This window comes from Ammospiza caudacuta, chromosome 27, assembly GCF_027887145.1.
Source record: "Ammospiza caudacuta isolate bAmmCau1 chromosome 27, bAmmCau1.pri, whole genome shotgun sequence".
Classification (NCBI taxonomy): Eukaryota; Metazoa; Chordata; class Aves; order Passeriformes; family Passerellidae; genus Ammospiza; species Ammospiza caudacuta.
The window spans coordinates 3,230,545-3,248,257 of NC_080619.1; the positions used below are offsets into that span (position 1 = coordinate 3,230,545).

Genomic DNA, 17,713 nt, shown 5'->3' on the forward strand with positions numbered 1-17,713 from the left:
AATAAATTCTGCGACATGGCAGGAGTCGGCCGAGGCCGGAGCCAGGGCCGGGCGGCTCCGGGGGCTCCGGTGGCGGCTCCCAGCGCGTGCAAAGCGGGGCTCGGGGCCGGGGACGGAGCGGGGCTCGGGGCGGGGGGGGCCGGGCCGGGCCCGAGGCAGCAGCGGGGGCCGGGGGGGTTTTGCTCTCTTGGCTCTGGAAGCACCGGGTGCCCCCCCCTGCCCTCCCCCCGCCGCTCTGACAGCGTTAAAATCATTAAGAAAAATCCCGGTATTTATATTTTTATATATATATAAATATATATATATGGATGTCCCCAAACCCAGTGACAGCGGTGGCTTCTTGCTCTGAACCGGGAGCAGCCCGGCACTGTGGCTGTGGCAGCTGTGGGGACACTCGGGTGACAGTGACAGTGTTGGGGTTGATCCCAGAGCCCTGATGCCCACCCTGGTCCCAGGTCCCCAGGTGTCCCAGCCCAACAAGAAGCCACCACAGGATCCCAGCCAGGGGATGTCCAGCCACCCCCATCCTGCTGTCACCTCCCATGCTGTCCCCTGGGGTGCCACCACAGCCACAGCTCCCGTGGGTGTCACACCAGGCTGGGTGCCACCCCATGGCCATGGCTGGGCTTGGGGACACTTTTGGTCACTCTCTGTCTCCATGGCAAAGGGACCTGGTGGGGGGCAAAGAGGGGACACAGAGGGGACACCCCACACTGCTGTGGATAGTGGGTATCATCCCCCATTGTCCCCGTGCTGGGTGTCCCCAGGAGTGTCCCCACAGAGGGCTGTGTCACCAAGTGTCACCAGGGATGATGCCCCCTCCATGCTGAGTGTCACCAGTGGTTACAGGGACCCGTGTGGCCCCCAGTGCTCTGTGTGCTGTGCTTTGGGTGGCCCTGCAGAGCCACCCCGTGCAGGGTGACAAGTGCCACATGCCACAAGGACAATGGGGGTGATGTGGGGGACAGCCAGCCTGGGGTCCCACCAGCCTGCCCTGGGGCCGGGGTGACAAGTGCCACCCAGCAAGCTGCCCTGTGTCCCCTGTACCCTTCTGTCCCCCCCAACCCCAGTGCCACCAGTTTGGGGGTCACCTGCCTGAGCTGGGGAACTGGGGGAAGCCTTGGGGACACCCCTGTCCCACCACTGGGGACTTCGGGGTCCCATGGCTTGGGGATGGGGGGACAATTTGAGGGGACAAACCCAACATGGGGGTGCTGAGCTGCTTTGGGGGGCGGGGAGGCACATTTGGGGTGCAGGACCCCATGGGACCCAGTCTGGCCACTGGGCAGGGGGGGCACAACTCCAGGCCCTGAACTGGGGATGGGCACTGGGCTGGTACTGGGGACAGTGGCCCCATACTGGGGACACTGCCCTTGTCCTGGGGACACTGGCCTTGCCCTGGTGACAATGGCCTGGTCCTGGGGACACTGGCCTCATCCTGGGGACACTGCCCTTGTCCCGGGGACACTGGCCTTGCCCTGGTGACAATGGCCTCATCCTGGGGACACTGCCCTTGTCCTGGGGACACTGGCCTTGCCCTGGGGACACTGGCCTTGCCCTGGTGACAATGGCCTCATCCTGGAGACACTGGCATTTTCCTAGGGACACTGGCCCTGTTCTGGGGACACTGGCCCCATTCTGGGGGCACTGCCAATGTCCTGGGGACAATGGCCTCATCCTGAGGACACTGGCCCCATCCTGGGGACACTGGCATTTTCCTGGGGACACTGGCCCTGTTCTGGGGACACTGGCATTGTCCTGGTGACAGTGGCCTCATCCTGGTGACAGTGGCCCCATCCTGGGGACATTGCCCTCGTCCTGGTGACACTGCCCTGCCTTTGGGTGCCAGGGCCTGGCTGGAAGATGCTGCTGGGGGGCTGTGGGGGTGTGGGGGTGTGGGCGGGGGTCCCCTGGCCGCGGGTACATTCATCATTCCCGTGCCTGCCGGGGGGGCCGGGGGGTCCCCGGACATTCGTGGCCGTGCTGGGGGGGCCGGGGGGCGCTCCCGGGTGTCCCCCCCCTCCCCGCTCTCCTCGTGGGCCGGAGCCTCGGCAGCGCCGCCCCCGTTAATTGGTGTTAATGAGGCGCTGGGGGGGTGGGGCGGAGCGGCCCCGCTCAGGCCCCCCCGGACCTGCAACACAAAGTGGGGAGCGTTTAGTGGGGGGCTGTGACACGGGGGGACACACGGGGGGACACTGAGCTGAAATGAGCCAGCACCAAGGGGGGGGATGCTGTCAGACCCCCCCCCCAGCGCTGCTCCCCTTCAGCCGGGGGGGCACAGAGATGGAGACAGCACGGCCGGACACACAGCACACGGACAGACAGGCTCCCACGCCGTCGGGCTGCCGCACGGTGACGGTGACGGTGACAGGGACGGTGACGGGACGATGGGGGGGACACGGTTACACTCCCTGCTGCGCCGGGTCGTACCTTCCTCGGCGGATGTTCCTTGGGGGGGTGGCAGGGGGAGAGGAGAGCAGCGTTAGTGCCACCGCCGCCACCCCCGGGTCCCCGCTGTCCCCTCCCCGGTGTCCCTGATCCCCCCACAGGCAGCAGCAGTGCCACACACGGGGGGACCCCAACCCAGCATCTCATGCTTGGGGACACAGCCACGGGTGACAGTGACAGTGACACCCCGATGGCACATGCAGGCAGGGCAGGCGGGGACAGGCAGGGATGGCGCAAGGGACCAGGCGGGGACAGGGGACCAGGCAGGGACAGGGAGCCGAGGCCACACCGCGGGGGGATGGCGGTGTCCCGGCGGTGACGCTGTGCGCAGGGGACGTGGCCGGTGACAGCAGCGGAGGGGACGAGCCATGCGGTGGTGGCTGCTTACTTAAATCCCCAGCCTGTCCCCCCTAGGACGATGGCAGCCACCAGCACGGCCCCCGCGATGGAGCCGATAATGATATTGGTGCCACTGGGACCTGTGACAGACGGGACAGGGAGGAGGGGACAGGGTCACACTCAGTGGCAAGGGGACGTGGGGACATGGGGACATAGCCCTAGGGATGCCCCAGGGCCATGGGGAGTCGGGAAGGGGACAAACCCAGCCAGAGGGAATATGTCAATTGGGGGGGGACAGGGGGACACAGGGACACAGCGCTGTGGGGACCCGGGAAAGAGGCAAATCCAGCACAAGGACCCACCTCAGTGGGGACAGGATGCAGGGACACGGGGACACCAGGACACAGCCCCAGCGCTGTGGGGACACGGGAGGGTGGCAAACCCAGCACAGGGACCCACCTCAACGGGGACATGGGGACACAGGGACACAGCCCCAGAGCTGTGGGGACCTGGGAGAGGGGACAAACCCAGCCCTGCCCGGCTGAGCTGCGGCACCAGGGTGGGGTGGGGACACTCTGGCTGGGGACAGTGCGGGACAGCCCAGCCTGTGTGGCCTGGGGACAGCAGGGAGCCTTGTCCCCGGGGCACACGGACCCTTGTATCGCTCCGTCTCCCCCGTGGGCTTCGGCTCCGGGATGGGGTCGTAGACGCTGCAGTCCTTGCCCGTCCACTCGGCCCGGCAGATGCACTTCCCCTCGTTGCTGCAAACCTGTGAGGGGACAGCATCACCCCCTGTGAGAATCTGAATTTTCCCTCATCTGCCTCATTTGGGGACCACTGAAGAGAAAACCCCCCCTGTCTAAAACCTCTGGCTCTGAAGGAGAAAGTCACACGCCAACAAGGCCCTGAGGTCTGAGAGCATTGCTAAGTTATTGTTTTCACAGGGGTTGTTTGCTGTATGCTAAGGGGGCACCGTGCCCTTTTTTCAACAATAGCTTTGGAAGCTGTCCCACCTCTCGGCCTGGCTGGACTTCTCCTGAGTTCAGGTGGTCTCCCACAGAAGACCCTCACTCATTTGCAACCACTGTGAGAGGCAGACTGAGATGTAAGGAGCCTCTACATCAAGGACTGAAAAGGCCCCTCTGCTCCTTCCAAGGACTGGGACTGAAACCCCCAGCCCGGGGCAGGTGTGTGGGGGACCAAAGCTGACCAAAGCGAGATGTTTGCCTGCAGGTTGTGACCACTGGACCAAGAAGACAATTGCTCTCATTTACTGCTGAGTACATGGACTACCTGTTACATCTATTCCTTATTGTATCTGTTTCCCCCTGCTCACAATTTTCAATAGAATTATCATAATAAAAACCTCTGAGTTAGCTGGAGATTTTGAGATCTCCCCAGCGTAACAGGCAGATCCTCGACTGGACTGGACCAAAGGACTATTCCTCTACATTTCCATCTACTGATGAGGATCTTACTTTTCTAGTATATTAATTACAATGGACTTCCAATCTTTAGAATCAGGTTTAAATCCAGAGAAGAGTAATAAACATAACCTTACTCATACTAACCCTAAGTATCTTCCTGACTGCACTAAACTTTTCACTCGCCCAAATAACCCTGACTCAGAAAAACTATCCCCATATGAGTGGGGGGATATAGCTATGTTCGGTAGCTATATCCCTCTCTGTCTTTTCTCTCTCTTTCTCTATCTTTTCCTCTCCCTTAATCCCTCTATCGCATTTTGCTGTGGTCATTCAATAAAGGTTCATTTGTTTTGATTGTCACTGCAAACCCCCTTGTACCGTGTTGGTTTTTACACCCTGAGATCACTGCACGAGCCATCACGAACCCCGTTTGTAAGGACGGATTGTGACACCCCCAAGGTGTCCCCCTGTCCCCAGCAAGTCCCTCACCCCGTGATCGAAGCAGATCTTCCCGTCCCAGCTGCCGGGGCAGGAGCTGAAGTTAAAGGCGGTGGCTGGAAGGCATTTGCGGTCGAGACAGAGCATTCCGGGCCCGCAGGGCGTCCCGTCCTCCACGTAGCTCAGGTCCGAGCCGTCCACCAGCTGCACGTGGCCGCCCCTGTGGCAGGACAGCCCCCCAGGTGACACCGGGTGACACCGGCACCCCGAGGAGCCGCGGCCGGTGCCGGCACTGACGGTACCTGCAGTCCACGTAGCGGTTCTGGTGGTAGAAGGTGGTGGTGGCGATCTCCCCGCTGAGCTCCCCCAGCCGCGGCGAGCCCGAGATGTTGGCGCACAGGAGGAAGCCGCAGAGGACGTCCCTTCAAAGGGGGGACAGCGGTGGTGTCACCAGGTGTTGCAGTGTGATGGAATAGCCTGTTTCAGCTATCCCAGCTCTTTTCCCAGGTGTGCCAATCACCTCTCCCTTCCCCTCTCATTGCCTCCTGCTGAGTGCTGTCCATCAATCTCGGTATGCCAGCAAGGGCATCGTGTGATTGGCAGAGTTCAAAAGATGCCTTTCAGCCCTGGGGACATTGGGCCATCCAGGTGTCACTTGTCCCCTGAGACTTCCTCTCCCTTACCTGGTTGGTGGCTCCCTACCCTTTCCCTCCCTCTCTCCCTGGGCTTCAATGTCACAGCAACCAGGCAGTTTGGTGTTCTGTTGGAGCTGTTGCTAGATTCAGAGGCCTGTGTGCCAGGAATAAAGCTCTGGATCCAAACCCTCCAGCAGGACCCGTGTCCTTTTCCTTCACCTCGCCTAAAGCCTTTCCACCAGAGGTAAAACCTGAGCTCCTGCATGACTGGACTTGTCCCAAGCGCCAGCTGCAGCATCCGGCCAGCCAAAGGTGTCTCTGAGGTGAAACCACCACAGCTGCTGCCCTTGGTCAAGGAGCAAGGGCCAGACGAACCCAGGCACGTTCCATCCAGCAATATTGGGATTTAATTCCAATATATTGGTATTTAATTCCAATATATTGGCGCCCAACGTGGGGCAGCTCCATCCTGGGGATGGATCAGTCAAGGAAGAGACCCCTGAGGTGGCACCCTCACTTTTGCTGCAGCATCCAGTCAGCCAAAGGTGTCTCTGAGGTGAAACCACCACACCTGCTGCCTCTGGTCAAGCAGCAAGGGCCAGATGAGCCCAGACACGTTCCATCCGGCAATATTGGGATTTAATTCCAATAACCAGGGCGGGCAGGTGGCACTGGAGGGGTGGTAGCATGGGGACAGGGGACACTCACTGCTTGTTGCACTGCAGCCAGCCCAGCCCCTCGCGGCCGCAGTTGCCCCGCTCTGTCCCCTCCACGTTCAGCTTCTCGTAGCAGAAGCGCTCAGCCGAGCCTGGCAGAGAGCAGCGAGTGTCACCCGCTTGTCACCCCCCGTGTCCCCTCCCCGCCCCAGGCCGGCACTCACTGCGGCCCCAGAGCGCGTTGCACTGACGGTCCCGGGTCTTGCAGCGCCCGCCGTAGCATCGGCCCTGCGGGGAGGGGATGGGGTCAGGGTGGGGGAGATTTGGGGCTGGAGAGGGGTCAGGGGCTGGAGAGGAGTCAGGGCTGGGGGAGGATTAGGGGCTGGAGAGTGGTCGGGGCTCCTGGAGGAGGCTCAGGGGACAGGACAGAAATCAGGGGTCCTGCAGGAGGATCAGGGACTGGAGAAGGGTCAGGGCTGGAGGAGGATCGGGGGACTGGAGGGGGCTCAGAGGACAGGACAGCAATCAAGGGTCCTGGAAGAGGATCAGGGGCTGGAGAGGGGTCAGGGGTCCTGGGAGGGGGCTTAAGGGACAGGAGAGTAATCAAGGGTCCTGGAAGGGATTCAGGGGTTGGAGAGGGATCAGGGGACTGGAGGAGGTTCAGGGGACAGGAGAGCAGTCAGGGGTCCTGGATGGGGCTCAGGGGCTGGAGAAGGGTCAGGGGCTGGGGAGGGGTCAGGGCTAGAGAGGAGTCAGGGGTCCTGGATGGGGCTAAAGGGGCAGAAGAGCAATCAGAGGTCCTGGACAAGGATCAGAGGCTGGAGAGGGGTCAGGGCTGGGGGAGGTTTAGGGGCTGGAGAGGGGTCAGGAGTCCTGGAGGGGCTTCAGGGGACAGAACAGCAGTCAAGGGTCATGGAGGAGGCCCAGGGGCTGGACGGGGGTCAGGACACTGGGGAGGGGTGACGAGGCTGCAGAGGGGCTCACCCACATGCCCTGCAGGGAGGTGCTGCAGGGACAATGAGCCCCCCACACATCCCTCCCATGGGTGGTCCCAGGAGCTCTGCCCTGGCTCATGCAGTGCAGGGATCAGAAACCACATCAGAAACCACATGTGTGCACAGCCAGGGGACAGCAGGACCCCCAAAACCCCCAAACCCACACCCAGGGGGTCAGGACCCCCAAAACCCCCAAACCCACACCCAGATGTGTGTGCATGGCTCAGCTGTGGCTGCGATGACTGAAAAAGTCACAAAACTGGTTTGGGTTGGAAGGGACCTTAAAGCCCATCCAGTTCCATCCCCTGCCATGGGCAGGGACAGCTCCCACCAGGCCAGGCTGCTCCCAGCCTTGGACAGTCCCAAATGCACTTTTAACATGCACAAGCCCCAATGCAGGAGCCTGTGGGGATGTGAGGCTGGGCTGAACTCACCTGCTCATTCTCACAGAAGTATCCATCCAGCTTGTGCAGGTTGGGGGGACACTGTGGGGACATGGAGAAGAGGTTGGGTGATGCCACAAGGCCCCACAGTGTGTCCCACGGTGTCCCCTGGCCCCACTGACCTGGCTGGAGTCCCCGGTGCAGGTCTCAGGGATGTCACACTCGTTCACAGCCTCCCGGCAGGACACTCCACGTGGCTCGTACTGCCCGGGGCACAAACCCCACTCAGCAGGAAGGGGACAGGATCCCACTGGATCCACATCCAGTCCCTGCCCCCCCTGAGCCCCCTGGATGCCCCCAGCCCCTCACTGCTGTAGTGCGTTTTTATACTTTGTAATACTTTGAAGTAGTTTTGTTTTGTATCCCCATATTTTTCCTGAATGGCTTATCCCAGATTGTTCCCCCCTCCCTTTACCTGTGTAATCCCTGGATGAGATCATTCCCAAACCCCCCCCCCTGGCTCTCTGTCCATCACTCAGCATCTCATCCCCTCCATCTGGAAGCTTCAGTCCAGGTCCTGGAGTGATCAGCCAGAGGCCAGGGCTCAGCCCCCCAAGCCTTACAAAGAGTGTGTTAAAGCTCTACCCTACAAAAATACAAGAACTTTATGACTCTCTCCCCATTAACAGGCTAACCTATATTTAAATAGCAGAATTAACACTGTCCTAAATGTCCATCCCCCAGTACCCATCCCTTAGGGTCACTCATTGGTCAGTAAATGTTCTCTACTTTGGGTTTCCACCTCCCTTTAAATGTAACCTTGGCACATCTCCAGGGCTCTCGGCAGAACCCCCTGAGGTGTAGGGGCTCCTTTGGGACTCCTAGAATAAAACTTTGGGTTAACCCCCGCTAAGAGTCATCCCTTTATCTTCTACCAATGTTCTGCTGCAAAGGTGGCCAGCCTGGGTGCCCTCAGTTCCCTTGGGGCACAGAGAGTGTCCCCCCGCTGCCAGAGGGACAGAGACCCCTCACCTTGCAGCCCTTGCAGCAGAGCCCATCGCTGCACATGGCGTCGTGGGTCAGGGTGCATTTCTTGCAGCAGTTTCCGCCGCTCCTCGCGCATTCCTGCCGGGACAGCAGCCGGGATCATCCCCTGGGCATCCCCGCAGCCTCCCCAGGGCGGGGGGAGCATCCCCGGCCCTGCTCACCGCCAGCGAGCCGCAGTCGCACTCCTCGCCCGCCTCCACGAAGCCATTGCCGCACTCCGGGGGATCCAGGAGCTGCGGGGACCGGGGGGGACAGGGCACACACAGACACACACAGGGAGCTGCTGGGGACCCCGAGCCGTGAGCCCCCCAAAAGGGCATCACATCCCCGGGGATGGCAGCAGCCCCAAAGTGTGCCATGAGGTTCCCCCGCTCCGGGAGCTCAGCAGGGGCTGGGGACACCTCGAGGGACCCCCGGAGCATCGGTCCCCACTGTGTCACCCCAAAGGGCCGGGGGGCTGTGTTACCTTCAGGGGTTTGTTGAAGAGGCAGCTGCCGCCGCCGTCCTGCAGGAACTGGTTGTACTCATCGATGCTGCAGCGGGAGAACTTCCGCGGGAGGTAATACCTGTGGGGTGGGGTCACTGTCACTGTCACACTGCCACACCCTGCCTGGGGCACTGCCGGACACAACAACCCGGGCAGGAGCTCAGCAGCGGTGACACGAGGTGTGGTGGCAGGGATGTGGCAGAGGATGTGGCTGGAATGTGGAAGGGATGTGGCAGGGGATGTGGCAGGAATGTGGAAGGGATGTGGCAGGGGATGTGGCAGGGATGTGACAGAGCATGTGGCAGGGGATGTGGCAGGGATTTGGCAGATGTGGCAGGGATGTGGCAGAGATGTGACAGGGATGTGACACGAGGTGTGGCAGGGATGTGGCAGGGATATGGCAGGGGATGTGGCAGGGGATTTGGCAGGAATGTGACAGAGGATGTGGCAGGGATGTGACACGAGGTGTGGCAGGGATATGGCAGAGGATGTGACAGAGGATGTGGCACTGCCACCCCGAGCGGGCACCCACCCTGTGTCCTCCATGATACAGCCCAGCCACGAGTCCGGACAGCGACAGTCCCCTGCGAGGAGAGGAGAGGCCTGAGGCTGCAGAATGTCCCCCTGCCAGCCCGGTGGCACGGCGGCGTGTCCGCTCTGTCCCCTCTGTCCCCGCTGTCCCCGCGGTACCTGCCGCCGTGCGGTGCTTGTTCCACATCATGCCCACGTTCTGCCCCAGGGTCTGCGCCAGTGTCACCGCCATGGCCGCCACGTTGCCGTACTGCTCGGGAGGGACGCGGTGTCACCTCGGGGACCCCCGTGCGTGTCCCCAGCCCTCCTGGAGGGGATCCCCCCGCACCCACCTCGTTGACGCCGCAGGCGCGGGCAGCGGAGCAGATGCCCCCGACAAAGGCGGTGCCGCTGCGGCTGCTCTGGAACGTGTGACCCCTGCGAGGAAGAGGATGGTGGGGACGGGGGACGCTGTCCCCGGGCCCGGGAGGGGACGCGTGGGCGCAGCGCTCACGAGAAGAGGTGCACGGTGTCGCTGTGCTCTGCCAGCCCCTCCCGCCGGTACTTGACAAACTCGTTCAGGGTCTCCAGGGAGTCGTGTCCCACCCGGATGCGGTCCTCGGCCGCCCACGTCTCCATGGCCACCAGCACGATGCGGGTGTTGAGCTGCTCCTTGTAGATCTGTGGGGACAAAGGGACAGGGCTGGGGACGTGAAACCTCCCAGGGACAAATCCCTGTGGACAACTCTAGGAGCTGGGCACACGCATCCCTCACCAGGGACAATTGCCCAGGGACAAATCCAGCAGGTGCCAAAGGAAAAACAAGAGTGGGACAAATTCCCTGGGGCCAAACTCTCAAGGGACCAACCCAGCAGGTGCTGAGGACCAAACCCCGGGATACCCAGCAGGAATTAGGGACAAGCTCCCTGGGAACAGATCCATCCGCTGCTGGGAACAGTCCCCTCAAGGACAACCCCCCTGGGACAGGAGGATAAACCCAGGAATTGCCCACTGGGGATAAATCCCATGGGAATGAAGGGTAATGAAGCCCCAAGGGACAAACCCTTCAGATGCCGGGAATTATCCTCCCAGGAACAACCCCCCAAAGGACAAATTCCTCCCCTCACCATGTCAGCCAGGTTGACCACGGACTTGGCGAAGTTGCTGGTGAGAACTACGGACTTGCGGAGCTGCAGGAACTGCGGGCACAGCAGGGCCGGGTGGGATTGGGGAGGGGGCCAGACCGACCCCTCCCCGCCCCCGCCAGCCCCGGAACCCCCCCTCTCACCAGCTGGTGGTCGTTCACCACGGCCAGCTCGATGTACTTGGTCTCGCTGTGCACCGTGTGCTGGGCTCGGCGGACCTGCAGGGGGAACCCGCGGCTGAGCCGGGATGGAGCTCCCGAGCCCCCCGGGGATGGTTGGGATGCAGGGAGAGGGCAGAGCCATCCCATGGTTGGGATGCGGCCCCACCAGTGTTTCAGGCAGGAACAGCACTCTGCAAACACCCACGGAGGAGCGTGAGGAAGGCCACTGTAATTAAGATTGTGAGGGCTATGATGAGGTTGATTAAGAGAGGATAGTTAGTCATGGGAGATGATTTGAGTTAAGCTAGGGAGAGGATTTGGACCTCTGCGTTAAAGGACTGAAGCCTTTTGCATTTTCCGAGCTCTGCCACGCTGGCTGGTCGTTTTCTTGGACGTGGTGGAGAAGCCCGGCTGCACCCACAGAGATCAACCAGGCTCCAGCACCCTTGTCCCCTGCCCGTGTCCTCTGTCCCCTGCGCACCCCGCTGTCCCCACTGACCTGCCGCCGCCGCCGCAGCTTTGGGATCCCACCGGGGACACGCTGGCTCAGCGCAGGGAAGAGGCAGCCTGCAGGGAAGGGACAGAGCTGGTGGCACAGCAGGACACGGGGCCACCGAGGTGACCGCCAGGGGACAGCTTTGTGAGAGCGCTCACCCAGTCGGGGACAGCTGGGGATGCGCTGCACGACGTGCGGGCGAAGACCCTGCAATGGGGAGAGGTGTCACGGCCATGCGTGCGACAGGGGACGGCTATGGCTGTCCCCAGGCCACAGGCAGAGCCACCTTGGGGCGGTGGCAGCGCTCACCTGCCCGCTCTCGGCGCCCGCCTGGGGCTCGATCAGGTACGTGGCTCGGCCGTCCGAGAAGACCCCGCTGCAAACAGAGGCGGGAGTGTCGGGGTGCAGAGGGGCGCAGCCCCCCGGCCCCCCTGCCGGCCCTGGGGGTACTCACCGCAGGCCCTGGCAGCTGGAGAGGGCGGCGAAGGAGCGCGGCTGCCCCCGGATCCGGCCCTGGTAGTAGCAGTGCTCCCCTGCGCCCTGCAGAGCGGGGGTGGGTGCTGAGCATCGGGGCTGCCCTGTCCCACACCCCCAGGGCTCTGGGGTTCAGTGCTGGGCACCCTCAGGGTGTCCTGCTCGAGGAGCATCTCCCAGCACCATGGCAGCACCGTGCCAGGCAGGGCTGGGCACCCAGGGGCACCCAGGGGTGGGTGGGGGGATAATGAGCTGCTGGAGACCATTAATGGGCTTTTATGGGATTTGTGAACTGGCCACCACAACCCCGCACTGGCACAGCACGGTTTGACACAGCATGGTGTAGTTTGGCACAGCACGGCGTGGTTTGGCACGGCGTGGTTGGTTTGGCACGGCTTGGCACACATCTTACCGTGCTGTGGCTGCCGTTGCTGCCCGCGCCGACGTGCCGCTCCACGTAGTGGGAGGCGAGGAGGTGGCTGAGGGAGCAGGTGAGGAGTAAGAGGCCGTAAGGGGTGGGGAGGAAGAGGAGGAAGAGGGAGACAACAGCAGCGATCCACGTGCAGGCACCACCCACCATCCATATCCAAGGTACCACCCCAGCATGGAACCCCCCAGTTTGGGGTCCCTGTCCCCTCTGCTCCACCCGCACTGTTGGATGGTTCAGCACAGCTCCCCCATCCCCGGGCACCCCCAGCTCCTCCTCTCCGCCCTGGGGACAGCAGCAGCAGCTCCTGGTCCCTGCCAGGACCCGCGGGTCACTCACTGGTTCAGCCGGAGATCGAGGGTGAAGGCTGAGCCGAAGGCACGCACCATGAAGCTCACCTGTGCCAGGTGCAGCCCCTGCAGGGGGCAGAGCAGTTAACCCCCCAAAAAATTCATAACTAAAATAATCATTAATACCCCAACCCCAGCCTGTAAGGATGCCCTTTGTTTAACCAAAAAATTCAGCATAAATAAAACTCTTTTCTTTTGTTTTGTTTTGTTTTGTTTTGTTTTGTTTTGTGTTTTGGGGTTTTTTTTTGTTTGTTTGTTTGTTTTTTTTTTAACCTCTGGAGCCCTGGGATGGCACCTACGTTGGGGTGCGGGTACCGGAGGTTCCCCCCAGCACTGGGCCCAGCCCGGCCGCGGCATCGGAGCCTCCGCTCCTCCCGCCCTGCGGCACCGCCGCTCCTGACCTAATTCCCAATTCCTAATTCCCCATTCCTGCCGCCGGCAGCGGGAGCCGAGCGCTGCGGCGCGGCCTCACACCCGGCAAAGTCGGCGCACACCGGTGAGAGCCCGGCACCGGCTGCGGCTCCCTCCGGTGCTTCCTTCACACGGGGAAACGACAGAAAAATCAAACCCATCCCGGTGTGCCCCATCCCCTTGCTGGGAAATCGGCGCAACTCGGGATGAGGAGCTGTCATCACAGGGATGTCCCGGGCCCCGTTCGCATCCCGGGCTCCGGCAGCACTACCGGAGAGGGCTCTGACACCGGAGCCAGCCCCGAGCTCCTCCCGCCGCGACACCCCCGGTTTAACACGGCTCTGGCCCCCCGCCAGCGCTTCCCGGCGTCCGGAGGTTTCACTCCACGCCTGGTGTAAATAAATCACCTCTGCGGCCACAGCATCTCCTCATCTCGCCTTTCTCCGGCGCGCACGGGGATCGATAGGCGCCGGCCTCCGCCGCTGCCAGCACCGCAACTCCCCCGTGGCGGATGGGGAGCGTGAGCTGCTCCCCGAAACGAACCCCGAAACGAACCCCAAACAAACCCCGAAAGGCGGGGATGGGTGGGGGGCACTGCCCGAGCCTGGGCTGGGCTGGGGAGCGGCACCGGGTGGGACCTGGGGGCCTGAGCCGGACGCACGGGTCTGCTCCTGGCTTCGTCTCTCCCAACACCCAGATTTAATGGGATTTTGCGGCACAAATCCGTGTCCCTCCCGGCAGTGGGATGGTCCCTGGGGGACCCCCGGTTTGGGATGCCGGTACACGCTGGGGTGTGGCTGGGCCAGCGACGGCGCTGTCTGGGGACCTGGAGCTGCCACCTGCCAGGGACCCCGAAAAGGGAGCGGGCTGGGGGCTCTCGTTCACTTACGGGTCCTCCTCCTCCTCCTCCTCCTCCTCCGGGCTCATGCCTGACCCTGGTGTCCAACTGATGCTTGGGGACTTCTCCTCCCGAGCTCTGCCCCACCAGCCTGCTGGGGTGGGTGATTTGGGACAGCACCCGCCCCTCCTGCCATGCGGCCCGCGGGAGCCGCCGCGGCAGCGCTCCGGCCTGCGAGGCAACACCTGCGGGACAGGGACAGGGACAGGGTCACTGCCACCCTGGGAGGGGGAGGGACAGAGACACAGGGGCTGAGGACAAGGGGATGAGGAGGGACAGGGAGGTGGGAACACGCAGAGGTGGGAGAGGAGGGGACAGAGTTGATGAACATGCTCAAGAAGGGGACACTCGTGTCCTGGATGGGATGGCCAGGGATTGTCCCAGGGCGCACAGCTGGGGAAGATCCAGGTGTGCCCAGGAGGGGACAGCCAGGCAGCACGGGCTGGGAGGGGTGACCAGGAGGGGATCACAGCAGGGTGGGGAAGCTCAGGAGGTCTCAGGTACAGTGGCATGTCCTGGAGGGGACACACAGGGGACATGGGTGGCTGATAAAGTGATGCATCCCAGAAGGGGGCATGCAGGGGAGAGGGGGCTCAGAAATGCCGGCACACCTGGAGGAAAGGTTGGGGTGGGGTCAGCAAATCCTGGAGGGAGCATGCAGGGAAAAGGGGGGGCTGGAATGGGGACACATCTCCGAGGGGACACCAAGGGGACAGAGAGGGCCAGGATGGGCCCACTGAATGGGAGATGGAAGACCGGTATGGGGACATCCCCCTAGAGGGGACAACGAGCGGACAGCAGGAATGGTGCAGGGACACCTTTGGAGGTGACAGCCAGGGGACACGGTGCGTGGCGGCTGTGGGGACACATCCCAAGGGGACGCGGAGGGCTGCTATGAGGACATCTATGGGGCATGCAGGGCACGGGGGATGCGGGATGGGGACACATCCCGGAGGGGACACGGGGGCTGCGATGCGGCCCCTCCGGAGAGGGAGCGCGGCGGGGCCGCTGCGGGGACAGCGCGGTGGAGGGCGCGGGGCCGGGGCCGGGGGGGACCGCGGGATTGCGAGGCCGGGGCTGCGGGGCCGGGGCCGGGCAGGTGCGGGGGGATCGCGGGCCCGGCCCCTCCCGGGGCTCTGCGGGGCGGCGCTGCGGAAAAATGTGTCGATGCAGCGAAAAAGCCGCAGCGGCGGCGGCGGCGGGGCCGGGAGCGGAGCGGGAGCGATGCGGGGCCGGGAGCGCGGCGGGAGCGATGCGGGGCCGGGAGCGATGCGCGGCCGGGAGCGATGCGCGGCCGGGAGCGATGCGCGGCCGGTACCGGAGCCGGTAGCGGGGCCGGTACCGCGGCGATGGCGGAGCGGGAGCGGGTCCGGACCTACCTGCCCGCGGGGCGAGCGAGAGCAGCGCGGCCAGCAGCCACCCCCGCAGCGGGCTCATGGCTCCCTCATGCTCCGCCGGCGGCCGCGCCGGGCCCGCCGCGCCGGGGACCGTCACCGTCCCGTCCGGCCCCCCCGCCCCGGGCCGGGCCGGCAGCGCCGCCCCCGCCCCGCCCGCACGCGGCCCCGGGCCCGCCGGACCGGACCGGCACCGGCACCGGCAGCGCCGGCAGCGGCACCGGCAGCGCCGCCCCGGGCCCGCCCCGCCCCGCCCGGCCCCGCCGCCCCCGGTACCGGCCCCTTCCACCCTCCCCGCCCCGGCTGCCGCAGCGCCGCTGGCACCCGCGGCACTGCAGCACCGGAGCCCCGCTGGCAGCACCAGCACCCCCGGCCGGTACCGGGGCTGCCGGTGCCATCACCCCCGGAATGGCACCGGAGCCTCGGGCACCCTGCAGCAGCAGGGACCGCCGGTGCCAGAGCCCCCAGCCAGAGCAGACTGTGTCACCCCACAGCCAGGGACAGGGACACCAGGACAGGGACACCAGGATGAGGCTCCCCAGCCAATACTGGAACCTCGGGACAGAATCAAACCCCCCTCAGCCACTGCTGCCCCCCAACCAGTGCAGGACCCCCACACCAGCACCAGTCCCAAACCCTCCCCACACCAGTACCAGGCTCCCCAGCCAGTTCAGGGCCTCCAGTTGGGATTGGAGCCCCCCAGTCTGCACTGTGCCCTCCTCAGCTGGCACAGAGTCCCTGACTTGTCCCCAGCTGCTCCCCAGCCAGTCCCAGAGCCCCTGCAGATTGTCCTGGCGCTTCCAACCAGTACCAGGACCCACAGCATCGTCAGAGCCCCCCAAATGGGACTGGAGCCCACAATCAGCACCACCTTCCCAGCTGGAACTGAGCCCGTGCCTGGTGCCAGGGCTGGTTCTGGCTGTGGGAGCCCAGCTGTGCCAAGTAAATGGTACTGGAACCAGGGAGTGCTGCTGCCCACAGCACTTGGGACATGGGGCTGAACTCCCAGTTCACATCCCTCACCCACCTCCAGGACAACTTTTTTGACCTTTTTGCCCCATTTTGTTATGGCTCCAAGCCCCTCTGCAGCTCAGCCTGTTATCCCCAGTGCTGGCAGAGCCACCAGGAGCTGAAACCTGAGGGGCAGCTGCCCAAGAGGGGCTCCAGCACCTTCTCAGCCACACTCAGGGGGTTCCTGGTTGGCAACTGGTCCTTTCCAGGCAGATCAGCATGGGGCAGGCAGGGCTTCCACACTGGGACCTGCTGCCCTTGGACCTTCCTCTTCCTCCATGCAGCATCAGGTGCAGCAGAGATGATCCAGCACCTGCCTGGCTCCTCAGGAGCTCTGACGCTGCCAGCCCGAGGGGGACAGTCCCTCCCAGAGCCCTTCTGGTGCTCCTCAGCACCACAGGGACAAAGAGGTGCCCAGCAGGGTGGATCTACGCCTGGTACCAAGGAAAAGCTGTTCCAGTGGAAGGTGTCCCTGCCCCGGGCAGGGGGATGGATGATCTTTAAGTCTCTTCCAAGATTCCCCATCTCCAGCCTGAACATCTCATCCAAGGTCTACAGGGTCCCCAAAAGGCCATGAAGGAGCTGCTTCAGTCCCTGAGAGAGCAGGAACTCCATGGTGTAAATCACTGGTTGGCATGAGGAGGGGACAGATGGCACTTGGGGGTCCCTCTCTCCTCCCTGGAAGGGCCAGGCTTGGTGAAACACAACTGCTGATCTCCCAGGTGAGCTCACTACCATGAGGTAACCGGTGTCCACAGGGTCACTTGGAGCTCTGGGGCCTGCAGGGGCCATTCCCCTGGCCCCAGGGCACCCTCTTTGCTGTCTGGGGGCACAGGAGGCTGAGCCCACCAGGCCAGGGGCTGGTTGGTGCTCCAAGCCCCTCTCCAGGGATCACCTTCCTGCAGGGACAGCTCCAGGGCAGAACCCTGAGCCCAGTGGGCTTTGATCAGCCCTTCATGACAGGGGCTGTAGGAGGTAAAGAACTGGGGTTTGGCTGTGGCACTGGAGAAGGATTCAGCTCAGGAGGAACCTCTGAAGCCTTGTGTGCCCCAAGTCCCTGCTCCCACTTCAAGCCTTCCCTTTGAGCCTGGAGTGTTGTCCTTCACTCAAGGACTGAACATCCCCAAGGACAGACAGACCCCACTCCTCTGGGTGCCTGGCCCACCCTCCTGGGCCCTGAGCTTTTCCTTTTCCCAACCCACACCTGGAGGCAGCTTGGCACCACAGAAGGGTGGCTCCATTCTGCTTGGAACTGCCCTTCAAGAAGCCACAGGCTGCTTTAAACACTCCAGAACATCCTCCAGCCCACCCTTGACCTTCATCCCTCAGCTCCATGCCCAGGAGAGGTGAACAAGATGTTCTCCAGGTTCTCCACACCCCTCCTTGCTGGGCACCACCCCTGCACTGGGTACAGGAGCTTCCCAGAGCCTGCTGGCCACACTCCTCTGGCAAACCAAAGATGGGGTGATGTTCTGGGGCTGGACCCCCTTCATCATGGTGTCCATTGCCCACAAAGCTTCCTCCACCCAACCCTTAGTGCTCCTGCCCCCAGCCACATTCCCACAGTAAGGCAGAGCAGAA

General features: G+C 63.2%; 1 protein-coding gene across 1 annotated transcript; it reads right to left on the minus strand.

Annotated features, from left to right (window-relative positions):
* ADAM11 (ADAM metallopeptidase domain 11) lies at positions 1–15,249 on the minus strand. Its single transcript, XM_058820771.1, has 27 exons — positions 15,107–15,249; positions 13,719–13,912; positions 12,408–12,484; positions 12,054–12,120; positions 11,622–11,707; positions 11,477–11,543; positions 11,326–11,374; positions 11,171–11,238; positions 10,654–10,728; positions 10,493–10,564; positions 9,880–10,046; positions 9,719–9,803; positions 9,546–9,636; positions 9,388–9,439; positions 8,835–8,934; positions 8,530–8,601; positions 8,354–8,446; positions 7,504–7,584; positions 7,373–7,423; positions 6,168–6,231; positions 5,996–6,095; positions 4,955–5,074; positions 4,704–4,872; positions 3,442–3,556; positions 2,837–2,927; positions 2,431–2,448; positions 1–2,131 (listed from the first exon to the last, which is right to left on the minus strand). Exons 1-27 carry the CDS (start codon positions 15,162–15,164, stop codon positions 2,116–2,118), a joined length of 2,298 nt encoding a protein of 765 aa, XP_058676754.1. The 5' UTR covers positions 15,165–15,249; the 3' UTR covers positions 1–2,115.
* Between the last annotated feature and the right edge of the window lie 2,464 nt (positions 15,250–17,713).

Coding starts and splice junctions, on each gene's coding strand:
- ADAM11 (XM_058820771.1), bottom strand. CDS start 15,164: ATGAGCCCGCTGCGGGGGTGGCTGCTGGCCGCGCTGCTCTCGCTCGCC. Junction 11,544..11,621: donor TCCAGCTGCCAGGGCCTGCG/GTGAGTACCCCC, acceptor CTCTGTTTGCAG/CGGGGTCTTCTCGGACGGCC. Junction 8,602..8,834: donor TCTTCAACAAACCCCTGAAG/GTAACACAGCCC, acceptor CGGTCCCCGCAG/CTCCTGGATCCCCCGGAGTG.